The sequence below is a fragment of the Hippoglossus hippoglossus genome, chromosome 16, assembly GCF_009819705.1.
Source record: "Hippoglossus hippoglossus isolate fHipHip1 chromosome 16, fHipHip1.pri, whole genome shotgun sequence".
NCBI classification, from domain to species: Eukaryota; Metazoa; Chordata; class Actinopteri; order Pleuronectiformes; family Pleuronectidae; genus Hippoglossus; species Hippoglossus hippoglossus.
In genome coordinates, this window is record NC_047166.1 from 14,106,713 (window position 1) to 14,125,691 (window position 18,979).

The window sequence follows — 18,979 nt, forward strand, 5'->3', positions numbered from 1 at the left end:
TTTGTCTCATTGTCTATTGTGGGTCATAAAAAGGTTGTGAAGCAGCGGGTCATGATTGTTGTTACCCCATGATTACAGAGTTCAAGTCATGCCCCCGCAGACAGCATCCTCCCCAGGCCTTTTAGAGGAACTGACATAAGTGAAGTCATTTTGTTTTTGTGGAATGAATGTCCTGATTTTTAATTCCAGTTTTCAAATGAGGTACATTTTAATCTCATGTATTAATTATGGATTGTTATTGAACTCTAGGTTAACATTTAAATGTTTTGTTTTTTATTCAGGTTCAAAGACAATGATGGAGCTAATGACTGATACCCCTCTCAACGTCACGAACACATCAGACATCACTGGAAGAAACAGCTCCTTGTACGAAGACTATGAAGATTATGACTACAAGGACGAGCACGCTGAGCTGAGACAAATTCATCTCTCTCATTATTTTCTGCCTGGTCTTTGTTCTCGGTGTGTTCATGAATGGAGTGGTTATCTGGGTGACCGGGTTCAAGATGAAGAAAACCGTTAACACCGTTTGGTTCCTCAATCTCGCTGTGGCCGACTTCTTCTTCACGGCGTTCCTGCCTCTGGGTGTGACGAACTTGGCTCTGGATTACCACTGGCCTTTTGGCAACTTCATGTGCAGACTCAATGCCCTTGTACTGTCCTTGAACATGTTTGCCAGTGTCTACATCCTGGTGGTGATCAGTGTGGACAGATGTGTGTCTGTGGTGTGGCCAGTCTGGGCCCAGAACCACCGAAGTGTACGCAAGGCGTCCTGCGTGAGTCTGGGTGTTTGGATACTGGCTCTGATTCTCAGCGCTCCATACTTCATCTTCAAGGACACTGGGTCAAACCCTGACAATGAAGACATCATCTACTGCCACAGCAACTTTTCCCTTTCTGACGACTATAAAACACCATCAGTGAATCAGCTGCGACAGTTTCGACATCAGACCATGACCATCACCCGCTTCCTCCTGGGATTCGTCGTCCCCTTCACTGTCATCGTCTCCTGTTATTCTGTGATCATCCATCGTCTCAGGAGGAACCGCACCCTGGCCAGCCAATCAAGTCGCCCCTTCAAGATCATCGCTGCCATCATCACCACTTTCTTCCTTTGCTGGGCGCCGTTTTACTGCATTACTGTAATCCAGATGGTTTATCGAACGGGGATCGACTCGAGTGAAACATTGGGCCACGTCATCAGAATCGGTCTCCCTATAGCAACCAGCCTGGCCTTTCTCAACAGCTGCCTGAACCCACTGCTGTATGTGTTCATTGGCAAAGATCTTAAGGAAAAAGTACGCAAGTCCATCCTGAACCTGTTGGAGACTGCCTTCCAGGAGGAAGAGACACACTCTTACACTAACACAAAGTCAACAGACAGAGACAAGCAAGCTAGTAATACCGAAGAAGCAGAATAATGTATAAATTCTGCTGGAGAAAGCACATGTTTATCTTTACAGAAAATAGGATCTTATCACCAAAACATCTTGAATTTCAAAAATCACCCAGAAGGCATTGCAAAATATGTATTCCATAAATTTATGGTTGAAAAACAGAAAAACTGCGAGAAAAGGGAATTTAGTTTCTTCGTCTTTCACATGCACGGCAAATTCTGATGCATCCTGTGACAAATTCAGAAAGATAGAGAATTATATTTGTTGTTTATGGGTCATCATTTAGAACATATTAATAACACAGTAAAAATAATATTTTGATGAAGAACATCATGTGTTTTTTTCTGTACAATATAGTTATGGTTAAGCTGGAATATAAATCTACAGTGTAAAATAGTGCTGTGAACAAACAGGTTTATAGAAAGTTAATTTCCCATCTCCCCCCTCATACCCAACCCCACCCACTGATGCCATTGTGTGTGTGTTTGTGTGTGTGTGTGAGTGTGTGAGTGAGAGAGAGAGAGAGAGAGAGAGAGAGAGAGAGAGAGAGAGAGAGAGAGAGAGAGATTTTTGACCGCTAAATGTCCATTGCATGATTTAATAAACATGTTGTTCAGCTTAAGGACTGATTCCTGAGAGACTAACAAAGAAATAATGTACGTTACCATTAGATTATCATGAATAAAGTAGCAGCTGCATTGTAAACTTGTATAGAACAGCTTCATTTGATCTTTAAATCATTGCCAGTTTTTTGGGGGATTTCGGGATGTCTTTTTTTTGGGTCTGTTGATGATGATGATGGCTGTTATTGTGATTCTTTTTTGTTACCACCATTATTTCCATTAGCAAAATATCATCAGGACTTGACCACCTTTTATCTCATCATCACCTTATAATATCACATTACACTGTGACAAATATGTTTTAAGGCTGCAAATCACTTTTTATAAATTGCTTTTATCATGATATACAATCATTGAATGTCTTTTTACATAGGACTTTAGTAGAATGGTTTGTGCATCAGGGCAAATTTTGTTTAGTTTTAAAATTAATTTCAAATATTTGGACTCTTTGATTGCTCCGATATTCTCCACTGATGCAAAGGACCGGCTCCTGTGAGCCTAATAAAGACAAATGTTTCTGACTACGACTTTGTCATTTTCTGAGGGTCTGTAACCTCATCCTGAGAACATGTATGCTGTTTAAAATCTCTTTGATCTCTTTGTCTAGTGTCAACACTTCAATGTGCAAGATTCAGGAAAATCCCTCTGGTGTTAAAAGTCTTTTGAAAAACTCTCTTCATAACATTTACTGTGCAGCAGAGGGAGCCATTGTGCACAACATCCAGTAATTTTCTCAGACAGGATAATTAACTGGAGGAGAAAATAAAGAATATCTTCAGTATGTTTTTGCACCAAAGTCTGTAACAATCAGGAGGTTGTTCATTTTCTTATTCCTGTAATGTATTCCCGTGGGTAAATTCAAGTCCTGAAATGATTTTGAAGGTGAAGGGAAATAACGTGACATTTAGAGACTTTTTTACAGTATATTGCTGTGATTGACAACTAGTATAAAGTTGTGCCAGTAGTATTCAGGAAAACATCTGCGCTCACATAACGAACTGTGGAACAATCTCCCTGAGGAGATCCATCGGGCTAACTCCTCTTTTAAATCTATTCTATCTATTCTATTCTAATCTATTTTATCTATTCTATTATATAGAATAAGAATAAGAACAAGAACAGGAATAAATATTACGTTAAAGTTTGTTGAGAAGGATATGTATTTTTTATTTTTATCTTCATATTTTGTAATTGTTTTTTTATTATTGTTATTATTGTTATTATTGTCATTGTTGTTATTAGTCTTCTTCTTCTTCTTCTTCTTCTTCGTCTTCTTCTTCTTCTTCATCTTATTATTCTTTTTGTTGTTGTCGTTGTTATTATTGATTAATTCATATTGTGTTGAAGTTTGTTAATAAGGAGAAGTACTTTTTATTTTAATCTTCCTATGTTTTATTATTGGTATTATTATTATTATTATTGATTAATTCATGTTGTTAAAGATTGTTAAGAAGGGGGGGGATTTTAATCCTTTATTATTATTATTATTATTATTATTATTATTGTTATTATTGTCATTATTGTTATTAGTATTCTTCTTCTTCTTCTACATCTTATTATTCTTTTTGTTGTTGTCGTTGTTATTATTGATTAATTCATATTGTGTTGGAGTTTGTTAATAAGGAGAAGTACTTTTTATTTTAATCTTCATATGTTTTATTATTGTTATTATTATTATTATTATTGATTAATTCATGTTGTTAAAGATTGTTAAGAAGGGGGGGGGGGGGTATTTTAATCCATTATTATTATTATTATTATTATTGTTATTATTATTTGTATACTTATCTTATTATGATACATTTGTGATGAACGTATGCAGTGTGCGCCATGACGTCAGTGCGTTCACCAGTTTGATATGTTCCTGTGGGACGGTCGCGGCCTGCAGCGGTGAACAGACGGCGGCCCCAGAGCGGATACTCTCTGGACTCTGCTCCGGAGCTTCACTGTCCGGAGATGTGGCACGATTCACGGTAAGTCGAGTCTCAGTTCACCATCCCAGCTAACCGGCTAACACCTATATGTCCGGTTGTGTCAAAAAACTAAGTTCTCCCTTTGCTGTGCAGCGTTAGTAAGCAGCTGCTAACGTTAGCTTTCGCGTGACCACAGTATTAGCCTTCAGCTTCACATTGCGTTTGTGGGCTGCTTTGCGCTTCTCTGCAGCTTTTGTGTCGTACAAAGAGGTTTCACTCCAACGTGTTATTTCAATTTTATTTAAACTTTAGCTTTGATGTAGGCTAATCCTAACTAGCTACAATTGTAGCCTACAATAGATGCATGTTAGTGCTTCAGTCTCCCCCTGGCGGCGCGCATCTGCATATTAAACACACTGTTAACGAAAAATGTGAATTTCTTTTTAAATGACAACCTATAATTTTGGTTTTGGTCACAGCACTTTCTCTAAAGCAAACGTTTTAGGAAATAAACAAATCCGTCCCCATTTAGTGTTCATTAGTTTGTCATTTTGTTGAGCCATGTCTTTTATGAATGAGTGCTCTATTCTAGATAACAGTTTTTAGTATAGTAGTGCAGTAATGTATCCTTCAGTTTGATTTATAGTACATATCATGACTGCAGTAACCCACCATTCAAATGAATTGCATCAAATGAAAGAATCTTGATGTCTGGGGAAAACTCTGCATCAAGAAAGTGCAACCAGCGGTCACTGGGAAACCATCAATATGTTTGTAAGTTAAATATTATCTGTGGGACAAAAGCATGAGGCTTTAGCAGGGTTTAGACATTATGTGCCCACAGAGGTCAAAATGCAAATTTCAAACAACAGAACCCAAGAATTTAGTTTTACCTTACCATGTCATTAAAATGAACAAAGTCACAACCGAACAACTGATACTGGTTGTCATATGAGATGAAAGTGCCAGCCACTGTTAATAATTCATTTGCAGTTTGAGGTTCAGTCACTCAAAATGATTTCAACTTATCAAATATCTGTATCGGCTCTGGTGCATCCCATTTGTTTGCATCATCCCTACTTTGCAAATGTTCACTGTTTTTGCATGTTTTCCTCACTACAATCTCTGTAATATGTTAAGCAGTGTTGTTAATGATGGCATTTTCTTTATGATTTTTTTGTCATGGGAACATGATGGATATGTGAACAGTACATAAGCAGGTCTTTTTTTTTAATATTTTACACATGCATGCTATGGGCCCAGTTGCACCAAGAAAGACTTTACATTTTCACTAGGTCTGTCCTCTTATGGCTGTATTGTCTTTGGTAGATTCCACTCAAAAATTATTTGGATCTGTTGTTCATCAGCCTAATCCTACTCACATTAGCATGTCCAATTTGAGATGACTCCAGATGACCATTAGCAGCAGCAAGCTACACAAGCGCTTGAGAAGATGTTTCCTCAATACTTACTGGAAATAAAGTCCACTAACGCTCACTAAAACATTACTTTTCCGTGCAAAACGGTACAATCAGCATTAATTCCTGGGTGAAATTACTTTCCAGTAGTCATGTGTATTTACTAGCTCCAGCTCCTGTTAACAAGCATAGAAACTTGACTACTGTGGCATGCTCCTTTTTTGACAGGATGCTATGACGCGTGTCAATGAAGGCTTATTGCTTCCATTAGTAAAGCCTATCCATCTGTTTTAGCAGTGCCCTTACATCATTAAGCCAGAGTTAAGTGTGAGGAGACTAGTACAAGATAAAAACGTAGTAACTGCCACAACATAATCACTAGCAACTGTGGCAATTCCTATTGATTAAAGAGCAAAGTCAATGCTGCTCTTCCTGAGATTTAATTTAGTATCTGCAGACGGACTCGCCACATATCCCAGCACGACATCTAGCAAATGAGTGAGATGAAAACCTGAACTGGCTCATACATTAACATATGTATTACTGAGTCATACATAATACTTTGGGATGCATCATACTGATGGTGACAGGCAGTGACAAACACTTATATTTAGTTATGTTTTGTCCTTGGACATTTGGTGATGTGTTTTCTGCAAAGATTGTAAAAGCATGGTGTAAGGTCAGAGGTTGCAAGAAGATGAGCAAATGTGTGTCAGCTCAGAAGGCCACTTATTGTTTAAGTATGGGAAGAAAATAAATGAATAGTGTCGAAGCAATTAGAAAAATAAGGGTCTAATACACCACGATAGTTTTTTAGATGCATCACGATTCAGATGTGGACGACTCTGCATCGATTCAGAGGTTACACATACTCTGTGCCAAATATTTAATATTTATTTTAGAGCAATTTTTGTTAAGAGAGTCAGAGTCCATTTTATTTATTATTTTCATTGTATGTGTGGTTTACTTTATTTATGGTTTATTAATTGAGGATATTATAATATTTTTAATTCGAATTCAAATGTCAGACTGAATATTCTTAAGAATTTAAAGTTCATTGCTTTTGAAAGGGTGTACTTGCAGGATTATGATCTTATATTATATTTTGAGCGGTATGAAATTGTTTCAAAATATGACAATAATATAATTTATCACAATAATTTCTGGGACAATAAATCATCCCAAAAAATTGTTATCATGAAAGGCCTACGATAATATTTTCAATAATGCACCAAGTTAGAGGTTTCCATGCACAGTTTACAGTTTAAGAATAATATATGACAGGATTCTCCGCACAGAAGAGGATTAAATCTGATGTCGGCGGGTCCCTGCATGTGGACACAGTGATTAGAATAAGTCTTTAGGGAACTAGCTTGGAGGAGGTTGATGCCAAGAAGGCTGAACAGATGAGGTTCAGTCAGGGCAAAAGAACTAGAAGGTCCAACTACAAGGGTTGGCCTTCAGAGGTGCCAGGCCCTAGTGGTCCTCAGGGGGATGTGCTCTAAGGGGAGGGGAAGAAGAGGCATTCTGTAAGACAAGTTCCATATTTACTTGTTTTGTTGTGGTTGTTATTTTGTTTTATCAGTAAAACAGTTAAGATGGGAAAAAACATGAATGTGTTGCATTGTATGCCGTTAAAAGTAGGGATGCACCATATGGATTTTTCCAGCCGATAACCGATTATTACATGCTTCACATGGCCGATACCAATAATGATTTCACGTTTCTTAAAAAGAAGTTCATAGCCTGTAGTTTATGCACACCTGAGGGTAAAATTGCAAAATATAGTAAGCAAATATGGATGAATACATTTTACATTGTTAACACAACAAAAACAGTTCTGACTCAGTGAATAGTGTATACGTTTATTTTTTTAGTGAAGTACATCAGGAAAATTTCTCCTTCAAAAGAATTTAAATTCAATATTTTGACATCTCAAATAAGACATGTCAGTGTATTAAAATAGTAATTCAGATAAAATACTGAGCTGCAAAGCTAGTCGCCAGCAGCTTTAAGTTTATGTTTTCACCTGGTTAATTTAATAAAGATGCTGAAAAGGCCCAGTACCGTCTCTGGCTGTGTGTGGGAGACCCCGTTGGCAAGGTCTATTGCCACAGTGGTGCCCAATGTGGGGCCGCACAGAGCCATAGATGTGGACCGGTAAGCGGATATGGCGCTGGTACAGTTGGCGGAGGACCAGGCAGCGGAGGCTGGAGGCTCTCCAGAGGCAGACCGAGAAGAAGATGGCGCTAATGGAGCGTCTGCTGGCCCTGGTCGGGCAACATGTCAAAATAGCTGCTCTCACCGGAGGGGCTTTATGTGTGGCTGCAAAGGTCCAAATTAGAGCCTCCCGACTTCCTGAGGACTTTCTCCAGCCAGTTGAATGAAAAAGTGGTGATATACACGTAGAAGACACCAACAAATATGTTAGGAGAGCTCTTGGTGGTAAGGGCCGATGCTAGTGTAAATGGGCTGAAAACAAAATTACACGATCTCAGCAGCAGAATCAATATTATATCCTTCCTCTTGTGCTCACATTTTTCCACCAGACATTATGACCAGGGAGATTTTAATATGTTAGACTTGAATATATTTTCCTTGTAAAAGCACGGTAATTACTGCACAACAGAGACTCTGCAACAGGTGTTGAGTCAAGATGTCCATTGAAATCAGTGACACTGGTGTTGTCACAAGTTTATAGCCTTGTGGAAAGATTTTTACATCATGGCATTCTTGGTGTCTAGCTGGTGAGCATTATGGTTTTAGCAGAACACCAGACTGTCTTGATACTCCATGATGATACTGATACTCCAGTTTCTGTCTAACAGGGCTCAGCATCAGGTCAGCATCCCGGCCAAAAGACTCTGATGCGGTAGGGTTTCATAACTGAGCTGTGACCAAGATGAAAAGTTTTACTTTACATGACGTGTAAATTATCACTGAGCTCCAACTCACGTACAGGAGTATGGTGTGGGCTGGTTGAGTGGAACTGAAGGGGGGTGATTAAATACATTTCTCCTATTTATAAGTGTTGTGATGGGAGAAAAAGACACCACTATCTCAAAAACATAAATCTGCCACTCTGTTGGCACTTCTCTGTGCATTGGTATGTGGCTCTTTGTTGATGGGAGAATAGGATCAAAACCTGGATCATGTTTTCTGGATCAACAGCCATGACAGATGTTCACTAGTAGTTGGTAGTCTACAGCACACAAACCTACTCAGATAAGCCTTTACCCTCTGGGCTCTCTTAATGATTTGTAATCATCAAATACTTTCAGGACAGTGATGGGTGTGCTATTCCAAAATTAATCAAGGTATCAGAGTAGCATTATGGTTTCCCATTAATTACCAAGACTGTGTGCAGCCCTCTTTGTCTTGCACTGTATCCCACACTCTCCATTGGCAGCACCAGGAGAAATCATGCAGTATTGGTGGGCGATCAAAACAAGATTTTTACTCACCTCGCGGGCAGACAGACCATGTCATGGTTTTGGCTGTAGCTTTACTTGGGTAGGTCCATATGCAAAGGTTTTCCAGTCGGCCACTGTCAGCCCAGCAACCAGCGATTGACGGTATTTTGGCACTTGATGCATACATGCAGGGAGCGTGCTAGTATCGTCGGATTCAATTATGGAAGAGCTGTGACCACTTGGGATGGCATCTCACTTCACCACTCTTACTTCAAACAAACACAAGATTTGTGTTCATGAAGACCAAATTATGTTGTTTTTACTTGGTCTGCGTTAACACATGTCTGATGACAGTGTGTGTGTGTCTGCGTGTCAGTGCGCGAGAGATGGGGGTCGATTTTACTCATTGAAGAAAAGTCATTACAAAATCAGTGGTTAAACTGTAGCTGGTCAGAGACGTCAGCTGAGTCTGTGCGTGTGTCTCTGCATGTCAGCACAAGAAAAGAGAAGGTGTCAGGATAGTGAATGAATGTTATTATTATGATATGTATAATAATCGCCAGTTTTTATTAAGATCTTTTTGTAATTTGCTTGGGATTTGTCTATTTGCATGTGTTCTCTTTAGTTGCAGTGCATTGAGCACTCAGGGCCAATGTAATGTCAAACTTACCTTGGCAATTATGACACTGCTCATTCTGATCTTGGTCTAACTCGTGACAGTCAGTTTGTAATTGGTCAACACAAGTCATCTGACTGAGTAAAGGTTATTTGAAATCAATGCAAAGTAGAACTGAATAGTCATTTGGCATATATTCTGATATGTATGAAGAACTTTGGCTTTGATGGTGTGATAATTAATTTTTTTGTATTTCCCCACAGGTGATGATACAACATGTAACCGTTGAGAAGAGAGGTCAACATACAGCTCATGAGGACGTCTGTTGAATCCATCTCAGTGTGGACATTATGATTCCCACATGGAAACCAATTTTGTTGGTGTCTGGATTGAGTTCTACTCTAGACTTGCTGATTGAATGATATTGAAATGATGCCATCAACACTTAAAGAAAATATCATGGAAAAGCAGAAATCTGGAGAATCAAGTACCTTTATCTGCACCGAGTGTGGTGATGGATTCAGGCAGTACTCTAATGTGCTGGCTCACATGACTGTTCATGGACCTTTGGAGGCATTTTCTTTTGATGGCTCTTCCAATGGATTTGAAGTCCCCCGAGAATATGTGCTACAAGAAAATGGTACCCTGACAGTTGTGAACGAGTTAGCACAGACACATTATTCTGTGAAACCGGTATCTCCAGGAGTCCTGCCATCGCATTTGCCATCCCCTATTAAACCAGTGTCTCCTACTTTAATTCCACAGCCGTCCCCTCACAGAGATGTGCTTAGACCAAGGCCCTCAGACTTGACCCTGGACAAGTCTCGTCAAGGCAACTACCGATGTGAAATATGTAGCAGATCATTCAACAGCCTGCAGAGTTTACATCGTCACCAACAGTATCGAAACACAGAGCGGGGTTATAAGTGCACTTTGTGCTGTAAGATCTTTGAAGAGAGACATGATCTTAAGAAACACCTCCAGGACCACGCCAATGAAAGCTTTCACTACTGCAGTCTTTGTGGTAAGCGGTTCCTCAAAATGGATGCACTGAATGCTCATCAAAAAGAAAACCACTTCTCCCCCAATTCTACAGCTTTGGGTAAATCTGAGAATATGCTGGAAAAAAAGACTGAGAAAGCATTTTCTTGTAAGAAGTGCATGTTGAATTTTTTCTGGATGTCAGATTTTCAGACACATTCACTCTACCATTGCAAAGGAAAAGAGCCTGATACCACCTTTGCATCTGAAGTTGAAATGGAAGTGAAATCTAAAACCCTAGAAGACATACCACTTGAAAACTTCCACAGCAATGGCACATCTATTGATGTCGAGAATGGGGATCATAAAAACTTAATGGATGCTAAAAACTTAAGGGATGCTAGGGATAAGATTATTCCAGAATACTCGTTCACACCATACAGATGTGGTTTATGTGGTGATCGTTTCCATAAGTTAACAGATCTAAAGGAGCATCATCTCACCCATCAGACTCAGGAAGAAATTGATCGGTTGAATCAAGAATCACAAAAAACTTCAAAAAGAAAAATACAGTCTAAAGGCAGTCGTGGAAGAGGGAGTAATCCCAATGGCAAGCTGCATCCTTGCAAGCATTGTCATCGTGTCTTTAATCATTCTAGTAGTTTATCTCGGCACATGAGATACCATAAGGGGACTATGCACACATGTGTATTTTGCGGTAGACATTTTCCACAACGCTGTGATTTGAGAAGGCATGTGGTCATGTACCACAAAGCTGAACTAGAAAAGAAACCAGCTTTGAAACTCCTGTATACAACTCCAAAAAATGGGCCTCCCCCAAATTCTCTTAATGGTGAAACAAACCCAAGTTCTCCAGATGAGAAAACAAAGAGTTCTTCTGATAATGAGCAAACCACATCTCCAGAGCAGCCCTCAAAGGAGAAACAATCAGGAAAAGCTGGGCGAGTTAACTACAAGTGTCAGGAATGTGGAAAGAGATTTGGGCTACTATGTGTGTACCAACGGCACTTGCGTTATCACAAAAAGGAACCTACTAATTGCCCTCAATTCAAGAATTCTTCGTCTCTTGAGCTTCACCTTCAAAATCACCCAAGAACTGGAGAACGAGATGATGTTGAACAAACTTCTCACTGTTATGGCACCAACAAGGACCCTGTCCAAGAAAAGGGAGATGCAGAGGACATTGAGGATGAGTGTATGGACCATACTCAAAATGATAAAGGAAATTCTTCCGAGGTTCTTTACGAATGTACTGAGTGCACTGAGACATTCACATGCTTGGAGACATTTCTTCAACACCAGACCTCCCATGGCTCCGAAAACAATGGGTAAATACCATGTCAGACCCATCGGTCATTGTAATTTCCATCAGTCAAGTGCTCAGGAGCATTGGTACCTATAATGGTATAGGGGGGAAAAAATATATGGAAAACTTTGTGATGGTTATTTTATTGAACTAATTTTATACTCTTTCTCTGGCATGAGGAGATAATTTCTGTTCATTGGTCAATTTGAAACCAATGGAAGCAGGAAGTACGGCTTGGGTGTGGAGCAAACCAAATAACTTGAATGAATCTCAAATTTATAGGATATGATCTACAACATATGTCTGACATAGAAAAAAGCAACTTTAAACATTGTATTCATCCACAGGCAATGATTGTAGATAATTTGAAAGTCCCACCAATTGTTCCTTAGCTAGTACATTGTTTTTATTGTATCTTTTTAATTAGCTACCCATCTTGTCAATCGTATTGCTGCATTTTTGTATATTGTTTACATATTGTTTGAGATTCTCTTTAATATATCGTATCTTTGTATCTTCCTTTTTAAAGAATTGCATTTTCACTGAGTAGATTATTAACCATGCCAATAAAATTGAACAGAGAAATGACTGGGCTATCAGTGTTGCTTTTTAACAGTAGGAAAGTGTTCTTTCTATGTGTAGCTCAGACGTCCTATTTCCAATTTTTAAGGAATTGGTGTAGCTGGTGGTTTAACTTGGTATAGCATTTCAACGGCAACTGGATGGAGAGGAATCCTTCAGTGGGTTAAAGGGTGCCATTGGTAGCAAAACAGCTGTTTATTTAATCAGCTGTGTTTAGTAAGAATTTCAAGTTCTGCATCAAACTTCATTCCTTTACTTAACTACTATCCCCAGCATTAACCTTAACTCTTGCTTTGTTTATATTGTCACTGTCACCAATTGTGGTTCAGAGATTAGGTACTCAGTTTTAGGTTGGTAGACAAAGTTCTTAAGATTTTTGTGACACATGGCTACAGTTCACTATTCCTATGGTTGATTCAACATTAATACTTGCAGGACCCACTGGATATTTGTGTTAGGTGACTACTAGTGGCATTTCAAAAAATATTCCTCTGTGCAAGAGTGGAAGATCCCTGGGTATTTCATCACAGATAGAACCAGAGACAAGTTTAAGTTTCCCTTTCCATGGCTTGCCAAAGTATGGGTCATCATGGGTAAATTTAGACCTGTTAGAAGGCGTCATTGGAAAGGTCCCCTTGGTAACCTATACCAAAATTCATGGCAATGGCAGTTTGGCCAAATGAATAGTTTCCAAGTTGGCAAACTACTGCAATAAGAAAAGGTGGACTAAGGACATTAATACCTGGTCTCAATGAGGTCTGAGTGATCAGATGACAAGTGGTTAGCGCTAAGTACAGATTTGAATCCACCCTAATGTGCTGACATCCAATCCCTCAGACCCCACTTGAAGGTAATGTGGGATGAATATAGCGACGCTTTGTGTGAATACAAATGCTTCCTGGGCCACATATGAAGGACCACCTATTTAGCTGATGTCCTCAGACTCACTACAGTTTCACAATGAATCAAATGTACTTTTAATGCTTCTCAACTTCTTTATTGTTGATGTGTTTTTGGCCACTGCCACAATTTCAACACTGATCACTACGTCACGATTTATTCTTTTCTTAAATTGGTCAAATCTGTCCTCACAGCAGAGCTGTATAAGATTCATTCTGGCCCTCTCTACCTCTCTAGCACCAACACACAGACACACACCAACACAAGCACGGTAACATCAGACACATCAGTGAATCAGAGATCACAGATTTGTTATAAGTTACATGGTACAAAGACATAAAGCCTCACATTTGATCGTTACCATCTACAGAACCCACACCCCCTTCTCAGATGGTCTGTTGTCAAGGTTGTCTGCTCAGGACGGATCTGCTTGCTTGCGCCCTTTATTTTCATAGCTAAAGAACATAACACTTAAAGGGGACATTGTATTCCCATTTTACCACAAGTTGATATGGTTCCTTGGGGTCTTAATGAAATGTCTGTAACATACTTTGGTCAAAATACCACAAGGATCATTTAAAACAGCACCCTTTTTACCCTGTCTAAAACAGCCCTCCACAGAGTGACCTGTTTTGAGTGCCTGTTCCTTTAAATGCTAATGAGCCAGCTCCCCCCTCCCCCCTCTCCCCCCATGATTTTAAACGATATAAATTACATATTTTATATGATATAAATTATCAAATATGCATCCCATACTTTGTATTCCCCTTCTGTTGTCCTGGAGTTTTAATTTTCCCAATCACATAATTAAATGTCCCCCTCTGCCCATCCACTACAAGCACACAAGCAGACAGACAGAGAGAGAAAGAGAGGGGTGGGGGGGGCTATGAAGACCATCATTTACCCCCGAACCCCGACATTCAACGGGTATAACAACAAGCGGAGAAAGCAGAATCGCGGGCTGACCTTATATATACAGTCTATGGGGCTGACCAGCGCGGAGAAATGCGCGTCCCGTGTGAACAGCCAGGCGGCTGCTCGCTTGAGAACGGCGCTGCGCTGCCTCGCAGCCTCGCTGCGTCCGGTGTAAACCCGGCGTAACGAGTGGGGGGGGCTCTGTGTGTTTGTGCCAGTGTTACAGTAGTGCTGAACACTGCGGAAGTCTTCCACACTGCTGGCTGTGTGGCATTGACACAAATTCCAGCTCACGCATTGGAGAGCGAGCGGTCGCGCCCGAGCAACTGCTGCAGCCTCCCAGTCCCAATGACCCAGACAAATGCCACATGTGAGTGAATCGCGGGCTGACCAGCGCAGAGAAATGCGAGTCCCGTGTGAACAGCCAGGCGGCTGCGCGCTTGGGAACGGCGCTGTGCTGCCTCGCTGCGTCCGGTGTAAACCCGGCGTAACGAGTGTGGGGGGGGCAGGGGGGATGAGGTGGGGGTGGACCAAGGCCATGTAGGGAGACTTCCAGTGTATTGTTACGACACAAAACCCAGGAAGCTCATTTGAGTCACTCAAGCATGACGTTTCTGACTTAGAGGAACCATAACAAAATGCGCGAGTGGTTTTTTTCCAGAGTTTTTGGGTTGGTAGACATGCCAGATACCCACATTAACGTGTAGAAGCACTAACAAAGTGGAATTTGCATGCTATGTCCCCTTTAAAGTATTGATTAGTCAAGAGAGCATGCGATCGGCCAAGCTGACAGCGATCACCCTCTGTTGGATCAGGAGACAAACTACTTCAGGCAGTCTGATGCGTTTGTAGAAAAAAGTGACAGCGCTACTTTCCACTTGTGATCAGATCTCTCTGGGCGGATGTTAATACCTGGTCTGAACCTCTGAACAGGGCGGTAGCAAACCCTTGGCAGGCATTACTATCTATAGTGGCCTTTAAAAGTTTTATTTATTTCCCTTACAGAGTGTCCATAGTACAATTTAGACTTGAAAATCCTTGTTTTTAAATTTTTTAACCTTAATGTATCCATATTGATTTTTTTTGTGTCATAACAGTGTATAGTAATATCTAGACAGAATCAATAATCTAGGCTGTCCCTGATTGTTGGCAATGAGACGTTTGAGCTGAATTTAAGATGATGGCATTGTTTTCTCACAGGCCTATAGTAATGTGGTGGTGCCCCCCAAATATGGGAGGCCTGCAAGTCAAACATTAATTGCCTACTGCTTAGGTCAGATGATGCCTCGTGAACAATGCCGTTACTTAACAGTTACATCATTAAAATTCTACCTCCTGAAGCACAACCCTGTAATCCCTATGACAACGCATGGTTCTCCACTGTAATGGTGTCTCGTACCCTTTTTTTCCTCGTTATCACTTTGCTATCCATTATAGCCCAGGAAGCATAATACCCCTCTACAGGGCAGGCTAGTATTGTTTTGTTTAACTCTCTTGGCCCAACCCTTATAGACATCAGTATGTTTAACTGAGATCAAGAAAGCCATGACTTGCCATTGGTTTACATTATATAGCATGTGAGTTTTCAAAAATCCCCAAGAGGTAGACCATACATCTGTTTAAAAAAGGGAAGTGCCTTTCTTCTATAGTTGGCCACCAGCACTGGCCTGAATAATCTTTGGTAAATATTACTAACTATCCTTCTTAATGAGCAAACATCAGATTTGGCAACCTTCATATGCCCTCCTACCAATGTCAGGCTCAGATGCATCACTTGCAGTGGGAGCCCCTCAGTTCTTGGATAAAGATGGCAAGGAGATTTTGGTAACACTGATGGGTGCATATTTATGAAGTAGAACATAAATGTCACACTCAATAACCTGTCATCAAGAAGAGGCTAAGACCAACCAATGTAAGAATGAGTGTTGAGTGATCAGTCTGAACAAGGCTAACAAAAGGCTTGTTCAAAGGCCCAGATCAAAATACATTTAGCAGAAAGTTACAGGTAAGTTGCTCAGTATGCTGTGGGTAAGCCGGTACGATCTGAAAAAATGGCACATTCTCACATGCTGACTCGGAATATCCTATCCTGAAAGTTAAACTAAAATATCCCACTTACCAAGGCTGCCATCGTACGCCAATGACATAATTTGTCTGCAACAGCGATTGAAGAATGGAACCACAGTATTGAGGTCTCACTGATACATGTGTTCGACCAATCACGAGTCTGTCTTAGTTGTCAGTGATGACATTTCATCCTGATTTAATAGCATCAATAAACTGACTAAAATTTAAATTACTGAAAAAATTTGCCCTTGAACATACATCAGTGTGATAAGAACTACCTAACTTTTTTGGGAAAATATTTAAATAAAGTATACTTTGTCTTTTTAGCCTGGCCCATGCCCCATTTACTATTCACTAACATGGAGGAGGTGGAGTATATGACCTATACTCCAGCCAGCCACCAGGGACAATCGAGATGCTTTGGCTTTACTGTTTGGGAGCTGTTGTGTCATACAATCTTATGTACAGTCTAGGGTTGACTCCTAACTATAGTTGGCATGTGAACAGCGGCGATAACTTCATATAGCAATAGCATCAGATCTACCTCCATTATCTTAATTTGTGCATTTTCAGACAATGTGCCTGAAATGGCTGCCTCTGCCAGCCCCTGACAGGGGCGGTTGCACAAGTCCTTCCGGATGCACTTGCTGCAGTTTCCTCATTGCTGTTGCAGCTGCTCTTGCACTGCCTATGTGCTGTAGCAGACAGGCAGCTCTATCTCATCCAGAAATGGCTGAACTGATCGTCCTCAGTGTTCAGTGTTCCCATGTGCAGATTCAGTACCGTTCTGCTGATGTTGCATGAGAGAATCCATTCAATGATTTTCTGGAGCATCCAGAGGGTATCCCATTGCTCACCAATTTAGCAAGATATTTAAGGGAATGGAACTTGCAATTCTGCTGTGGTGGGCAACTGTTCTGTGTGGGTATCCAAAAGGTCCAACCTATTATTAATTATGGATTTATTTTGGAGGCCATTTTAACTAAGCTTTACAAAAGCAAAGGGCAAGAAAATGGAAAAAAAAAGGAAAAAAGGCTGGGTGACCGCCATGACTAATTAATGGATCATCCTAAGGGAAGGGTCATATACACTTCTTGGATGCTGTATTCAATTTCAAGAAAGTACTAAATACTAGGCTGTAAGAACTGGATGAGTACACAGAATATGTCAAGATAATATGATATACTCACAGTGGATATTAAAATATGATGAGGAGTCATTTTTCAACTCTTGCCCATGGGTGAATCATAAAAATCTGTATAAAGTGGTGCCTTATTATATGAAAGTTTCTCACCAGCCACATACCCTGAAGAGGTATCTGGGGCCTTGGAGCACGAACACTCATGCCCCTCTCCTCCCATTGCACATGGGGCTAAGTCATTTTAATAAGTCTGTGTACGTTATGTGGCAATACCAAACATGGCCACTATGCTAAAGTGGGCTCACACACTAATGCTGTTCCCAGGAACTTGCTCTTACTACACCACACTAAATTGTATGGCAGCTAATCACTCACCCACAACCAGCAGCTGTTCTATGTCTTCCAACAAACTTTGACTGTATTCTTGGGCAACATATTAGAGAATCATGTTGTTTTGAAGTTATGGACTTGAGTCTGAAACAAAATGGTAAATGGTCTTTTCTAGTCTAAGCAACCACTCAAAGTGTTTTACACTATAACCCCCCACACACACGCACACAACCATACATTCATACAGCGCTATAATATATACTATACTCTACCATATGCTGCACTTGATCTATCACACACAATTCACACACTGGTGGTATAGCTCAAGGCCAGGCATGACTGGAGGAGCCAGGGATCAAACTACCCACCTTCCTGTTAGTGGACAACCCCCTCAGCCTGCTACCCTCCTTTGATCTTCCATTTGATCCATTACAACATCTCCATGCATGACCCAATCTATGACAGTAGGTTTATTATCTCGTTCACAATTGTTGTAAGCACTTATGTCTCAGGCCATGGTTGGACCTGCTCTTCAAACTAGTTTGCTTCAGGCCTTGTAGAGGCCATTTCTTCTAAGCATTGATGACATCCAGGAAGTGCTCAGAGCAGCTAAATTTCAAGTTATTTAATTGCCTGTTGCTGAGGTTTCAGGTAGCACAGGGGCAGCAGTACATTGTACTGGATGAGGCTGGTTAACATTTTAAAATTGGGAAGGATTTGTGTTGTTTTTTCATATCCTATTTTTCATATAGTATGCTGACAAAGAGCTTGAGCTTTAATTGGGGAAAGTGTGATATTGCTATCAATGGGGGTGCAGACAAGGTCAGGGTCCAGTTTGTAAAATGGATCTTAATGTCAGGGCTTGGTTTTGAAAATGGCGCAGTAACTAAATATGTAAAACTAAACATCATGCCTTAAAGAAGCATTTAGGGGGCAAACCCCCATAATAAGGAGACCAAGTGAGTGTTGCAGAGGATCCAGAGAATTATTAGCTGCATCAAATCCAAAAAAAGGAGGCTATTATTTTTTTTTATTTTGGGGGGGAGGGGGGTTTATGGTGAAAAAGGTGTAACAAATCAATTTGCTAAATATTATAGTTCACAGTTATACAAACTGAGTGACCTTAGATCAGTTACTTTGTACTTTATGAGGTAACACCAAAGTAATCCAGATGGATGCATAAATTCAATGGTTAGAGGTAGTAAAGTAATGGTCTCACATTATCAAACATTTACTGAAGTCCCTGTTCATGCCAAACAAATAACAGGTTTGGGGTTTCCCCTCAATATGTATACAACAATGTGTCCACCCACTGGTTAATGGTTCTTCCCCCTCAGCCTAGGGGGTTATGGAGCA

At 40.3% G+C, this 18,979-nt stretch overlaps 1 protein-coding gene and 1 pseudogene across 1 annotated transcript; both read left to right on the forward strand.

The window, feature by feature from the left end:
• The first annotated feature begins 292 nt into the window (after positions 1–292).
• Positions 293–1,912, forward strand: LOC117776605 (annotated as a pseudogene).
• Positions 1,913–3,814: 1,902 nt separating this feature from the next.
• Positions 3,815–12,276, forward strand: si:dkeyp-84f3.5 (uncharacterized protein LOC334144 homolog). The gene is made up of 2 exons (XM_034610676.1): positions 3,815–3,993; positions 9,644–12,276. Exon 2 carries the CDS (start codon positions 9,810–9,812, stop codon positions 11,712–11,714), a length of 1,905 nt encoding a protein of 634 aa, XP_034466567.1. The 5' UTR covers positions 3,815–3,993; positions 9,644–9,809; the 3' UTR covers positions 11,715–12,276.
• Positions 12,277–18,979: the final 6,703 nt, after the last annotated feature.